The sequence below is a fragment of the Eleutherodactylus coqui genome, chromosome 9 (genome assembly GCF_035609145.1).
Source record: "Eleutherodactylus coqui strain aEleCoq1 chromosome 9, aEleCoq1.hap1, whole genome shotgun sequence".
Taxonomy (NCBI): Eukaryota; Metazoa; Chordata; class Amphibia; order Anura; family Eleutherodactylidae; genus Eleutherodactylus; species Eleutherodactylus coqui.
In genome coordinates, this window is record NC_089845.1 from 6,776,230 (window position 1) to 6,789,801 (window position 13,572).

The window sequence follows — 13,572 nt, forward strand, 5'->3', positions numbered from 1 at the left end:
ACTGGGAAGTTACATTACATAGGGGTGCACTTACTTTTTCAATTAGCATTGAATAACCAAGTTGTGACCCCTTTTACTTTTCCTGTTTAGGACCTAAAGAATGCTCCTGCCAAATTTCATGTTTGTATGACACCAGGAAGGTAGAGAATTAGATTAGGTATATTACATTGGGGTGCCAATACTTTTGCAATTAGTATTGAGTAATCCAGTTGTGACCCCTTTACTTTTCCTGTTTAGGACCTAAAGAATGTTCCTGCCAAATTTTATGTTTGTGTGACACCGAGAAGTTAAAAGAATTAATGACAAGTCAGTCAGTCAGTCAGTGAGGGCTTTCACCTCTATATATATTGAATGGTATGCTGCAGAATGCCAAACTCCCTTTAATGCTTCAATGGGAGTCAGAGTTAAATTCCACACTCACTTTTAAATGCTGGTACCACTGCTGTGAAACTTTCAGTACAAATAGTACCTGTTTGAGTACACGCTTCCCTGAGGTTCCAAATTTATGTTTTCGAGTCTGTAGTGATGTGGGTACACATCTCCTTATTTGGCGGTCCTGCCCAATACTCCAAGCATTTTAGACGAAGGTGACCCATCTCTTCACCTCTGTAACAGGAAACGCCTTTGAACTAAATCCCTTTGTCTTGCCCTTAGGGGATAAAGCTACTGGCCTTCGTAATGCTTTTAAACTATTGCAGTATATCTCCATGGCGGCCCGTATTCACATTGCGCCAGCCACAACTCCACTTCAATTCGCTGGTTTGTCCGTATAAATAAAATATGGCTTTATGAAAAGCTGACGGCCATACGTCTTGATAATTAACTCAGTTTGACAAAATTTGTGAACCCAGGATTTCACTCATCAGTGTACCAAACTTGAGCTTCTTTATCCATCTTCAAGTAACTTGCGGAGACGTTGGCATAAGCTCTCCGTACCCTTTGCTAACTTAATGCCATCACCAAATCTAACTTCCTCTATCTTAAACTGCCCCTGGGAAGGTTTGCCGTTCTTCTGCCCACTGCTTCATGTGGTTGTACTGTTTGGTTTACCTTTTTACACTTTTGTGTTTGTTTATAACCCTGTCCTTTATGTACCCCCTGCGTCGGGTCTTCGTGACAGACTGTTGTCATCTGACAGGGGACATTAACTGGTGAGAAAACACGGTGATGTCCTATAAACGTGTCACGTGGGCTTCTAATGTGGTAGCCCCAACGCAGGTTACGGGACATCACTGATGCTATATTCCTGCCCAGTCTACTTCTGGCTGCAGCGCTCATAAACAGGAGACTGCAGTGCGGCAAGCGGCTGTTGGGGGAGCAGCGTGGCACACTACATGGATATAGTGTAACTACGTGGTTATGTTATATCCAGACATCCCCAAATACAAATACTTCACTCCATGGAGCAGAATATCAGAAAATTCAGATATGACCGTTATGAATTACACCAATCGGCACGATTCTTCTGGAAACTACTTTGATTTAACATTGGAGAATCCCTTTGATCTTTTGATTCTACTTCTTTATAACCTATCAGGGAAATAATGAATGGCTGAATAAGTTGGTGAGACTTTACACAAGTAGTGGGGGGGGGGGGGGGGGGGGGGGGGGGCTGAAGAATAAGAATACGTCTTGCTGAGTCATCATATTAAAACAATCAGTTCCTTGTACATTTCTCTACTAAATAAATCATATAATAGAAAATCGGTTATTTTTATAAGGTGACTAATAAGTTATAGCGAGTTATTTATCTTCACTAGACACTATTGTGCTAAGAGGTTTATAGGAAGAAGAGCCGGCAGGCGGGAACCTCTCACATCTGGAATAGAGCGTGTATTCTCTAAGAACATGTTGTATAATAATGACATCATGCTTGTTACATCATAAATTCGCAGTTATTTCCTAGATCATTGACAGTCTATTACGCCAAGGCCTGATGGACCGTCATCGATGGCAGACGTGGGAGGCTTTGTCAGGCCAGCAGCAGCCCTGATAGCGCAGCATGTTACCGGGCCCCATCGGCAGACACAGGGCCCCCCACCTCAAATTGTTACCATGCAGGGCGGCGCTGGGTCCCGCGGTCGGCGCGCGCCGCTCCGATGTTGGCTCCAGCGTCCCGGAGCTCAGCAGTCGGGGCTCTCCCGGCGGCGTGGGGCAGCCAGCGTGTGGCGGCGTGGGCGTGTCCGCCCATAGGGTGCCGCCCGCTCTCCCCCACCTTCCATATGCAGCAGTGGGGGAATCGGCTCCTCCCACTCTCCGCCCCTGGGCGGAGGCTTGAAGTCAAAAGGCTGGCAGTGACCTGAGCTCACTGCCAGTTATTGGTTCTGTTAGCCTCTAGTCAGGTCTGTCCCAGTCTGTTCTAGTTGCTAGTCAGTGTCCTTCCAGTTTGCCTGTGAGCTCCATCTCCAGCCTTGCTCTGCCTTGTAAGTTCTGTTGGTCTGTTCCACCTGCCTTTTCTGTCGGCACTCTGTCCCCCGTTAGTTAGTTCCACCTAGGTAGTCGCCAGGTCCCTAGCCAGTGCAGGGACCGCCGCCCAGTTGTCCGCCTGGGGTTAGCCAGGGCCAAGGCAAGTAGGCAGGGACAGTGGGGTGCGGGAAGTTCAGGGCACCCCACCTGGCGCTCGGGGGGCAGAGTGCCGTAACATAATAACTGGCCCTTAAAAACTGTTTTGTCATGGAGGCGATCAGTTCCCTTGCGAACCAGCTGCAGGCCCTGGTGCCTGTGATCCAGGATTTATCCGCCCGCATGGTGGCCCAGGAGCAGCGGGGGGTGTCGCAGGGGCCGGACGCCTCAACCAGCCCAGAACCCAAGTGCCCTCTTCCCGAGGTGTTTTCTGGGGAGAGGAACAAGTTTTTTGTTTTCCGACAGACGTGTCGCCTGTTTTTTCAGATGCGTCCCCGTTCTTCCGGGTCGGAGGCTCAGAGGGTCGGGCTGATAATGTCCCTGCTGCAGGGCTTTTTCCATCCCCGAGGGTTCCTCCTGCCTGCAGTCCGTGGACTCCTTTTTCCAGGAACTCGGGGTATCTTCGACCAACCGGACCGAGCGGGGTTGGCGGTCTCGTGGTTGTTGGCGCTGCAGCAGGGGTCGTCTTGTGTGAAGGATTATTGCTCCAACTTCAGACGCTATGCGGGGGATACGGCATGGAACGATAGCGCTCTGAAAGACGTCATTCTGCAGGGCCTCTCGGACGCAGTTAAAGACCTGTTAATTTCCCATCCCGTTCCCGGGTCCTTAAGGGAGGCGATGGAGCTAGCGGTGAAGGCAGATAGGAGGCTCAGGTTTAGGAAGCAGAACAGGCAGAGCCATAGAGTCAGGGAGGTCGGTTGCCCTGGTCCCTCTTCCTCCTTACCAGTCTCTGTTCCCGACCCGATGGAGGTGGATCTGCTGGACCCCAAAGAGCGACGCCGGATCCGTTTGTTGCATCGTCTCTGCCTCTACTGCGGGAAAGCTGGATATCGGGTGATAACCTGCCCCCTGAGTTCTCAACGCTCGCAGCCGGAACCGGCGGAAAACTCCGAGTCCTAGGCGATTGTAGGGAGGATCGCCTAGGACTTCAGATACTTCCTAAACTTTTGGTACCGTGTCATGTTAGATTCCGGGATTCTTCCCGATCAGGGTGGGCGTTTATTGATTCCGGAGCAGCCGCTAACTTGATAAGTCTGTGTTTCGTCCGTTCCCTGATGGCGGAATTTGTGGCGCTAAAGATGCCAATTCACTTTACCAGCATTGATGCTACCCCTCTCTCTACAGGGCTGGTGCGATGGAGGACCCCAGGATTGCAGTTCACGGTGGGGATTCTCCACTCGGAAGAACTGCCTTTCCTGGTTATGGAAAAAATGTCCGTTGATGTGGTGCTTGGTATGCCCTGGTTGGCACTGCACAATCCCCAATTTGATTGGTCCACCCGGGAGTTGACTCATTGGGGATCGTCCTGTCATAGTCACCTGTCTACTATAGCCATGTGCTCCGCAGATACTGTGCTCATTCCGGAGTATTTGTCAGACTTTCAGGATGTGTTCTCCAAAAAACTATCTGAGGCTCTGCCTCCGCATAGGGAGTGGGATTGTGGTATTGACCTGATTCCCGACAGTCCCATCCCTAAGGGAGCCATATTTAATTTGTCAGGCCGCGAGCACAAGGCCCTCAAGTCCTATATCTCGGAGGCTCTGGCCAACCGACATATCCGGCCGTCCAGGTCACCCGACGGGGCAGGCCTCTTCTTTGTAGAGAAGGACGGCTCGCTAAGGCCTTGTGTGGATTATCGGGCCTTGAATAAAATCACAGTGAAGAACCAGTTCTCCTTGCCCTTGATTCCTGACTTATTTAATCAGGTGGTAGGGGCCCACTGGTTCTCCAAACTGGACTTGCGGGGGGCTTACAATCTAATTCGCATCAGAGAGGGAGATGAATGGAAGACGGCGTTCAACACCCCGTTAGGACATTTTGAATGTCTGGTCATGCCCTTCGGACTCTGTAACGCCCCCGCCGTGTTTCAGGGTTTTATGAACGCGGTCTTTCACGACTTCCTGGGGGTATTTCTGGTCATCTATCTTGACGACATTCTGGTGTACTCGCCTGACTGGGACTCACATGTGCGGCACCTGAGGTTGGTCCTGACCCGTTTGCGCGAGTATCAACTTTTTGTCAAGTTAGAGAAATGTACATTTGGTTCTAAACAAGTATCCTTCCTGGGTTATGTAATCTCACCCACAGAGATTCAGATGGAGTCTGATAAAGTAGCAGCAATCTCCCAATGGGTCAGACCAGACAACCTCAAGGCTCTCCAGCGGTTCTTAGGTTTTGCAAATTTTTACCGCAAATTCATTAGAAATTACTCAGTTATTGCTCGACCTCTGAGTGGCCGCCTGCAGCCCTTGAGGCCTTTAGCCATCTAAAAAGGGCATTTACAATTGCCCCGATGCTAATACAGCCGGACGCACGACTACCCTTTTTCATTGAGGTAGATGCGTCTGAAGTGGGGACAGGAGCAGTATTGTCGCAGGAAGTCAGTGGGAGGTCTGGGTATAGCCCATGTGCGTTCTTTTAGCGGAAGTTCAATTCAGCAGAGCGCAACTACGACGTGGGTAACCATGAATTATTGGCTGTCAAATGGGCTCTGGAAGAATGGCAACACCATCTTGAGGGTGCTAGACACCCAATTACCGTATATACTGATCACAAGAATCTGGTATATCTCGCCAATGCGAAAAGACTCACAGCTTGTCAAGCCAGGTGGGCGTTGTTCTTCGCCAGGTTTAATTTCGTCGTGACATACATCCCCGGAGAGAAGAACGTGAAGGCGGACGCCCTGTCACGGAGTTTCGGGGTACCAGATAGTGAGACCATGACTCCCGAGAATATCTTAGCCCCTGGCGTGGTGGTGGCAGCTGTAGAGTCTAACTTCGTCCCTCAACTACAGGATGCTCAGCAGGACGCTCCTTCGGGGGTGCCGGAGGGCAGATGGTTTGTGCCAAAGACCCTACGTCCTAGAGTCATGGATGAATCTCACTCGTCGGTTCTCGCAGGGCATCCAGGGTTCCAGGGGACCCTGGAGCTTTGTTCCAGACACTTCTGGTGGCCAGGCATGTCACAGGAGATCCGCAACTTTGTGAGGGGTTGCTCGGTCTGTGCTCACAATAAGAGTCGGCAGCGTCCTCCGGAGGGTCCTCTGAGACCGCTACCGGTTCCTTCCAGTCCATGGTCGCACTTATCAGTAGATTTCATCACTGACCTACCAGAATCCCAGAAGTGCACCACTATCTTAGTGGTGGTCGACCGGTTCTCAAAGATGGCACATTTTGTGGCGTTAAAAAAGCTACCCTCGGCAAAAGAATTCGCCACGATTTTTGTAAAGGAAATAATTCGCCTGCATGGGGTTCCCCAAAATATTGTGTCTGATCGCGGGGTTCAGTTTGTGTCGCAGTTTTGGCGTGCCTTCTGCAGAAACCTGGGAACGTCGCTTTCCTTCTCTTCAGTGTTCCACCCGCAGACTAATGGTCAGACTGAGCGGAAGAACCAAGATTTAGTGCAATATTTACGGTTGTTTGCCAGCGAAAAGGCTTATCTGTGGGCAGAGTTCCTGCCCTTGGCAGAGTTTGCACTAAACAACCGCCTTTGTTCTTCCACTGGGGTGGCTCCATTTTTTTGTGTATACGGTCAGCATCCTCGCTTCCTTACAGCAATCTCTACTCCGTCGGTCTGTCCTGCAGCTGATGTCGCCACAGATACGCTTCGGGGAGTATGGAAAGCGGTACAGAGAAACTTGGAGGCAGCGGGGGCCCGTATGCAGTTGCGTAGTGAGAAGAGTCTGTCTGTGTCTGAACCTTACAGGGTGGGACAGAAGATATACCTGTCTTCTAAAAATCTCAAATTGCGGGTCCCGTCCTTGAAGCTGGCGCCACGTTACGTGGGGCCGTTTGCCATCACACGTGTGGTGAACCCACTCGCCTACGAGCTGGGGTTGCCAGCCACATGGAGGGTTCACAGGGTGTTCCATAAATCGCTATTGAAACTGTTTGTCCCTTCGGTCTGTTCCACCTGCCTTTTCTGTCGGCACTCTGTCCCCCGTTAGTTAGTTCCACCTAGGTAGTCGCCAGGTCCCTAGCCAGTGCAGGGACCGCCGCCCAGTTGTCCGCCTGGGGTTAGCCAGGGCCGAGGCAAGTAGGCAGGGACAGTGGGGTGCGGGAAGTTCAGGGCACCCCACCTGGCGCTCAGGGGGCAGAGTGCCGTAACACAAATCTTACATGCTGATGTCACTATTGTTTAGTTTAAGGGGTAAAACATTCAGGATGGGAGGCTTCTCTGATCCCAACCATTACAGCGAGAGCCTGGTAGTCAGTTACTCTTATGCCCATACAATCATCATAATGTATGTACAGATCATGGAAGCAATCCGCAGAATACATTTATCTCATGCACCAAGAAGTGCGGTCTGCTTTACAGAACCTATTATCAAATATTACAGAATTTGGAATTAGTAGAGGGGTACTGCAGGGCTTCCAGCAATTAGCCAGAGTGGAGCTTGGCTACAAGAAGGGATAGCTGTTGGGAATGTAGCAGGGACCCCTTACTTTTCGCTTGTTTTAGCTTACACCCCATGATTGTACTGTAATGATAATTATAGTGCTACTGCTCCTTTAATGTTTTGGCACAGTGACGAGGCACTGCAATACTCCCTGGGTGGAAACTCTTAGGGCTTTTTCACAAAACCATGCTTGCACAGATGCTGGCGCATGCAAAATCTTAGCGCGCTAAACATAGAGAATGGAGCTCATTGATATCAATGGGTTCATTCTCATTAGAGCATTTTGTGCGCACATTTCATACACATAGGAAAGAGTAGGGCCTGCTCTATTTTCCTGCGATTTGCTTTGCAAAAGTCCCATAAAAGGCTCTGGGAGGTGCAAAAATACGCAGGGGGAAAAGGGTGCGTGACACGACATCTGGAGCTCATTAGACTTTAAATAGCCATGAAATCCACAGAAAGGGGGAGTCGCGCTCGTGTGTGAACTGGGTGTGTGTGCAAAAAGTACATTACTGTGCACAGACATGCGCGCAGCACGCGGATTATGTACTTCAAACCTTGTTCAACCGCAAATATGCTGCACAGAGCCGGTGTTTTTGCGCATACTCTCGTAAGAAGCCGTCCTTAGACTTCCAGAACTAGCTCCTATGTTCTAGTGATCCTGCAACACTTGTGGATCTTCCGTAAGCTGTGGTTGGCACAGGAGCCCTGCCACTTCACTAGGATGCTTGGCATTCAGGTCCTGTTCTTCCTGAATTCCTGAGATGTGAGATAATTCTCTGAAGAAGACCTCAAGGAGACCAGATCCTCCACCATCCCATCACGCTGCCTAACAACCTCCAAGTAGTACACAGGGGAAAAGTTAAAGGAGCTTTCGCTGCTGAAATCACCACTGTTCTCCTTCAATACCAGGTGAAAGTAATTTGCTATTTTATTGCAACTCTTATTGCTTGCTGAGAAGTAACGTGAACCTCAGACTCACGTATTTTGGCCATGTAATGCGAGCAGAGTTGCTAGAAAAATCTGTAATGCTTGGACAGATTAATGGCAAAAGAAGACCCGCCCGCCAAAGAACACAATGGCTGATACTGTCAGAGCTGATACTGGTATTGATATCACACAACTGAAAGAAGCAGTGTAAAACCGAAAAACATGGAGGAGGAAGCCTTTAGGGTCGCCGAGGGTCGTGAATGACTAAACAAATAACAACATGAACGAGAACCTCAGAACTGAATGACTGAAACAGGTTTAAAAGAATTGTTCAATGAGTATTGAGTTCCCTCAAGTAAACATTGTCAAGTTGACAGCATCAACGTGTCCCCAACTGTGCACCCTATCACTTTGGCCATGTGTGTTCCCTATCTGGGAAGCTATTGGGGACAGGAGCAACCGGCTGCTCTGGTGGCCTTGGTCAGGTGCCCAGCAGCCTGTTGCCTCCACCATCACCCATATCTGGCCTGTCCATACTCTTCTACAGGAGACCCAGGGTGTCCATGGATTACATGGAAAGCCTATTAATTTACTGCAAATGAGAACTATTTAAGCCTTCATCTTTATTGTAGGAAATAGAGCACTAGCCCTCCCAACAGTGGTGCTTGCCGTGACCAGCTTATTTCTGGTGAACCCGTTGAACAAAATGTGATTGCCAAAGTGGGCGACCTCTTTAAATCTCCATTATTGTCTGTTGAATGTAAATTGTATATGTAAGGGGTATTTTTTGGGAAAATACTGTATATCCCCAATATTCCAGAGCAGTGAAGCAGTGCACTGTATGTTATATGCTCATCTGTAGATATCTGATACATTCATACATCCCTATGAGTGTACTGTAGCAAAGACTACTATGTGATATATTAGAAAGTAACTTCTGAGTATTTGAATCTGTTGCTGAGTTTGTTCATATTTACTGTAAATACTTTGGATAAACCATAAGTAGTAACTGGACTATAAGTGTAAATACAGCAAATAATAAGAGGTGAACTATCGTGAGTTAAAGTAAAATGGTCTATGTAGAAGGGCAGTACACCGAATGGCCTGTAGGGGGCTGTAGACAGGTATTCTTGTGCCTGAAAAGGAGAGAACACCTGTGGGTGTGGCTGGAAGTAAGATAAAAGGATAACTTCCTGCCACACTCAGGGGGAAGCTGACTGTCAGCAAGAGTGAGAGAGGCTGTGGTACAGCCATGAGTCTGATGGGCAAGGACGCCACCAGATTGACACCCTGTTGGGTACATGTAGTGACACTAGGCCATGTTTTAGTGAGGGAACTACTGTTTAGTTAGCGCCTTGACGGGCAAGCGTTTATTATTTCTCATACTAAGTGTATGTGCTGCCAGTGGTTTATGCGTTTGCAGTGGATTTCCTATTGAAGGAAATAAAAGTAATTTGGACTTTTACACAGACTGAGTGAGCCACTGTGTTGTCGCCGACCCCACCCCTGGGACAGAAAAGGTTACCCAATCTGTTTGCCTTTGATCTGCCACGACATTCAACTGCCATGTCCAGATATTGGATGGAGAAGTGGCCATATATTGCTGCAGCTCTCTCCGTTCAAGTCTGAAGGATTTATGTAAATGGCTGGCAGCCACCTAACCTGGCATGGTCAGTGAGAGCACCCATGTCCTCTCCTAATGTATGGTCCCATAGGTCAAACCGCCAACCTTTAGGCATTTATGGATAAGCCACTAATGTTTATGCTGGAAAACCAATTTGAGACACTAAATATGCTTTGCATGTCACATCTAACATGCAGTTGAATAACTTTACAAGAAAAGCCTTATCACACTGCAGCGTCCGAGGAGCAGGTCCCAGCCGAGGAGACGACGGGGATGAGTTTAGGCCTTGTTACAATGGCACTACTGTCTCCCACCTGGAGTGTAACCAGGAACACGTCCAGGGGGCCAACAGCAGGCTATTAAAAGGGGTGGTGAACCTAGCTATGGTTTTCCTTAGTCTTTTTGTCATGGGTGACGCCACCATTCCTTCCTCTGCGGTGAATACGGATGCTGAAAGAATTGGTCCACAGGCACAGAATAGTTTGTAATTGGCAAAGCCAGGAACAGTCAGCAGTGCCATTTTACTTGAACAAACTTATTTATAGTTCAGCAAGAAATCATCCACGCTAGCAGAATATTCAGTACAAGCTTCACAAAGTGATGCGACAGGGAGGAAATCACGGGTACACCAAGTAGTCTACAGTCTCAGTTATCTGTAGGGCTCCAGGCCTGGCACAACTCTTCTTCTCCTCTCCACCTCTCGGCCAGTCGGCACTCACATCTAACACACACTCCATTCTGCCATGGCGGGCCACTCTCTTCTTCTTCTCCAGCCATTCAGCGGGGGCAACCCACCAATATCTCCTGGGTATAACAAGCCCAGGAAAAGTTGAGGTTACCTTTCTTCCGTCATGGCCCTCATGGACTGAAGATGTCCGCGTGGGTCTCTAGCAGCTCCACTCACTCCCCACAGCTGCCAGGTCCAGAACCGAACCCCATCAACAGCCCCCCAAAAAGCCTCACTTATGCGCCTTGCAAACACATTTATATCACGAGATCACATGACATACAAAATATACTTTTCCAGTCATAACCCAGACAGTAACCCATTCAGTATTGCAGTTATGCAATACACATCATATTCATACAACACAAAGACCCTGACAAGACAGTAAGCACCCAATACATTCACACTTCTGGAGGGTCCCAATAACTCTGGGCCACTACAACACTTTACTGACGCACTTTGTATAAAAATATAGTTCCCCCCATTCTTAATCTAATTCCATCACTATCTGCGGTTGTTGTACTTATTTCTTCCTCTTCACATTCTTCATACTGCCGACTCTCAATATATGTTATTTCAGGTAATACATTGGTGAAACTCCTGAGCTTACTTACAAGAATAACGTCATTCACTACGAGCTTTAGGCTTCACTCAGTGGTTTTGGTAACGTGCCTCTGCAGTGTTTTATCTGGTATCTGAAGTGGATGAAGTGGGACGGAGGAGTAGAAGCCCTTCCTTTATATTCCTCATTCCTTCCTCTGCTTCTGGCACAAAAACTGTATGAAAAACAATTTTCCGGTAGATCTGCAGTAAAGCCAAGTGGATGAGATTTCTACAAGTGTCATGCAGCTGCTGCGGAACCATCAGCGCTATGGAGTTTGCACAGAATTAACATGTGGTGCAGATTTAAAAAACACAACTTGTCAATTGTCTCCTGGGGATTTTCCGCCATGATTTCACCCTTTCATTGCATTGAAATCTGTGTCAGATCTGCAGAATTCCGCACCCAAATCCACACAAATTTGAAAAATATGGTGTGATTTTTGCAACTGCAGATTTACACACAGTCACGAATGCACGCGGCCGGGCCGGATTCTGCATGTGGGATCCTGCATCGCAAACCAACCCAGTGCCCGCCGGCGATCCCTGCCGGCCCCTGCGTACCCATCCGCAGTGTTCTTTATCTGTAAAGCGGATGTGCCGGCCGGTGCACATGTACAGTACAGATGGCGCTGCTCCATCACTAGGTGATGACGTAGATTCCGTGGCCCGTCCGCAGTGACAGCTACGGACAAGCCACGGATCGGACGGCTTCCCTTGACTTCATTTAAAGCTCATACTGCTTGTGGACTGGGAAAAGCAATTTTCTATAGTGTGTCTATGGGCTGTATTGGCTGTGGAATCTGGAGGCGGATGCCCACTCTGGATTCCGCACTGCAAATCCGCTCGTGTGCATTGGGCCTACTTTCCACTGCAGAACACAAAGGAATCACAGTTTTTTGTTTTTTTTAATCCAGATATTTTATGGTAGTTCTTGATGCAGTTTTTTGAGTCAAAATGGGAAATACAAAGTGGAGACTCAATCACAGGTAATCTAGACGACTGTTCCGGCCCGACTGCAGGTCTACTGACCCAAACTATAGATCCCTATTATGCTCTGAGTTTGGGTCAGTATAGGCGTGGTCGGGCCAGGACGCTCATTAACATGGAAAGACTTTTATGTCATTGCAGCTGGTCAGTAGGAAACTGGACAACATGCAGTCAGACATGTGGGACGGGCGAACAGTTCAGACAGATTCACTGTAAGCAGAAGGCAAACTACAAGATGCAAACTGTGGCCAATAAACTTTGTTCCGCGGCCCCACCGGCCCACCGGCAAACCTGTAGCACACAGAGCTGTCCGCTGGCGTGGAGCATTGGACCTTGGTCGGAGGTAATGAAAGCATTTTGGTTCAATAAGTATAACTGTTGAGTATTTTCCTTATTCTATCCAGTTTTGGGGTTCTTCCATTGAACGATCATCTAAATATGATAAATGCTTTTCTAACCATTTTCTAAAAAATGGTCTTTCATAATTTACTGAGTAAAGAAAAATAAGATACATAAATATTTCCCTCTATACCTTCTGCATTGGAGAACCTAAATCCTGGCAGGAGGAATCAGTGGAGAGCAGATGTTACAGGAGCGTATCCCAGCTTTATGCTGGAGCTGGATGATAGGAGGCAAGGAGTGCACCCCGTACTAGGAGGTCGGGAAGGGCTTACCCAGGGATTCTGTTAAAGAAAAGCTTTCCTGATGTGATGGGGTCGGTACTGACAGCGTATGGACATATATTTGTTTATACAGTTTGAAGTTACAGAACATACAAAACCTTAAGGGTGGTTTCATATCTGTGTTGGAACCTCCGTCTGTCAGTATTTGAGGGGTTACTAGAGGGGTACCAGAGTGGTCAGTATTGGAAGGGTCACCGTTAATTTTTGGAAACCACTGGAGGGGGGATGGGTCACTGTTACTAGCAGGGTACTACAGGGGGCAGTACTGGAGGGGTCACCGTTATTAGTGGCGTACCACAGGGGGCAGTATTGGAGGGGGTCATCATTACTAGTGGAGTACCACAGGGGCAGCATTGGAGGGGTCACCATTACTAGTGGGGCACCACAGGGTGCAGTATTGGAGGGGGTCATCTTTACTAGTGGGGTACCACAGGGGTCGGTTTTGGGCCCTATTCTTAACATAGGAACTTTGTACTGGCTTGACAGGTAACTGTTAGGGACAGCAAGTGTGGGCCAACTAAACAGTTTGGCTTTGGGCTAATCCTAAATCCGTTATCCTGGCATTTCCCTGGTATCCACCCTTTAACCCCTGTACAGAGATCTGGCTTTGGCTGCAGGAAACAGGGCAGGCTGTTACCTCCTGGAATAGTCCTGGTGTAGTTGGCAGCTGACCCATGGAAGTCAGAGGCACTGGTGTAAAGCACCGCAAAACAGTCCAAACTGCAATCAGTTTGGTCCAGTGATGAGGTAGTCAAAGTACAGACGTAATCCAGGTCAAGTCCAAGGATTGAGGTAGACACAGAAGTCAGAAGCAGGAGACCTTTGCTAGGTGACTGAGGCAAACTCGCACCAATACTCTGGCAAGGGGGAGGATCCCCAGCTCAGCTAAATAGGAGAGCAATAGCCTATTACCTTGCAGCTGGGCTAAGAGCACTGGGGAGGAGTAACTCCTGCAGTGCTGATGGAAAGTACCAAGCTACAAACGCATTCATAT

The 13,572-nt window shown here is 48.5% G+C and overlaps 1 protein-coding gene across 1 annotated transcript in view; it reads left to right on the forward strand.

Moving 5' to 3' along the window:
• ADAMTS16 (ADAM metallopeptidase with thrombospondin type 1 motif 16) overlaps positions 1–13,572 on the forward strand; it is a 298,537-nt gene that overhangs the window by 266,192 nt on the left and 18,773 nt on the right. The window contains exon 19 of the mRNA XM_066579089.1: positions 12,037–12,238. Coding sequence (XP_066435186.1) covers positions 12,037–12,238 — 202 coding nt within the window. The remainder of the gene's footprint in view (positions 1–12,036; positions 12,239–13,572) is intronic.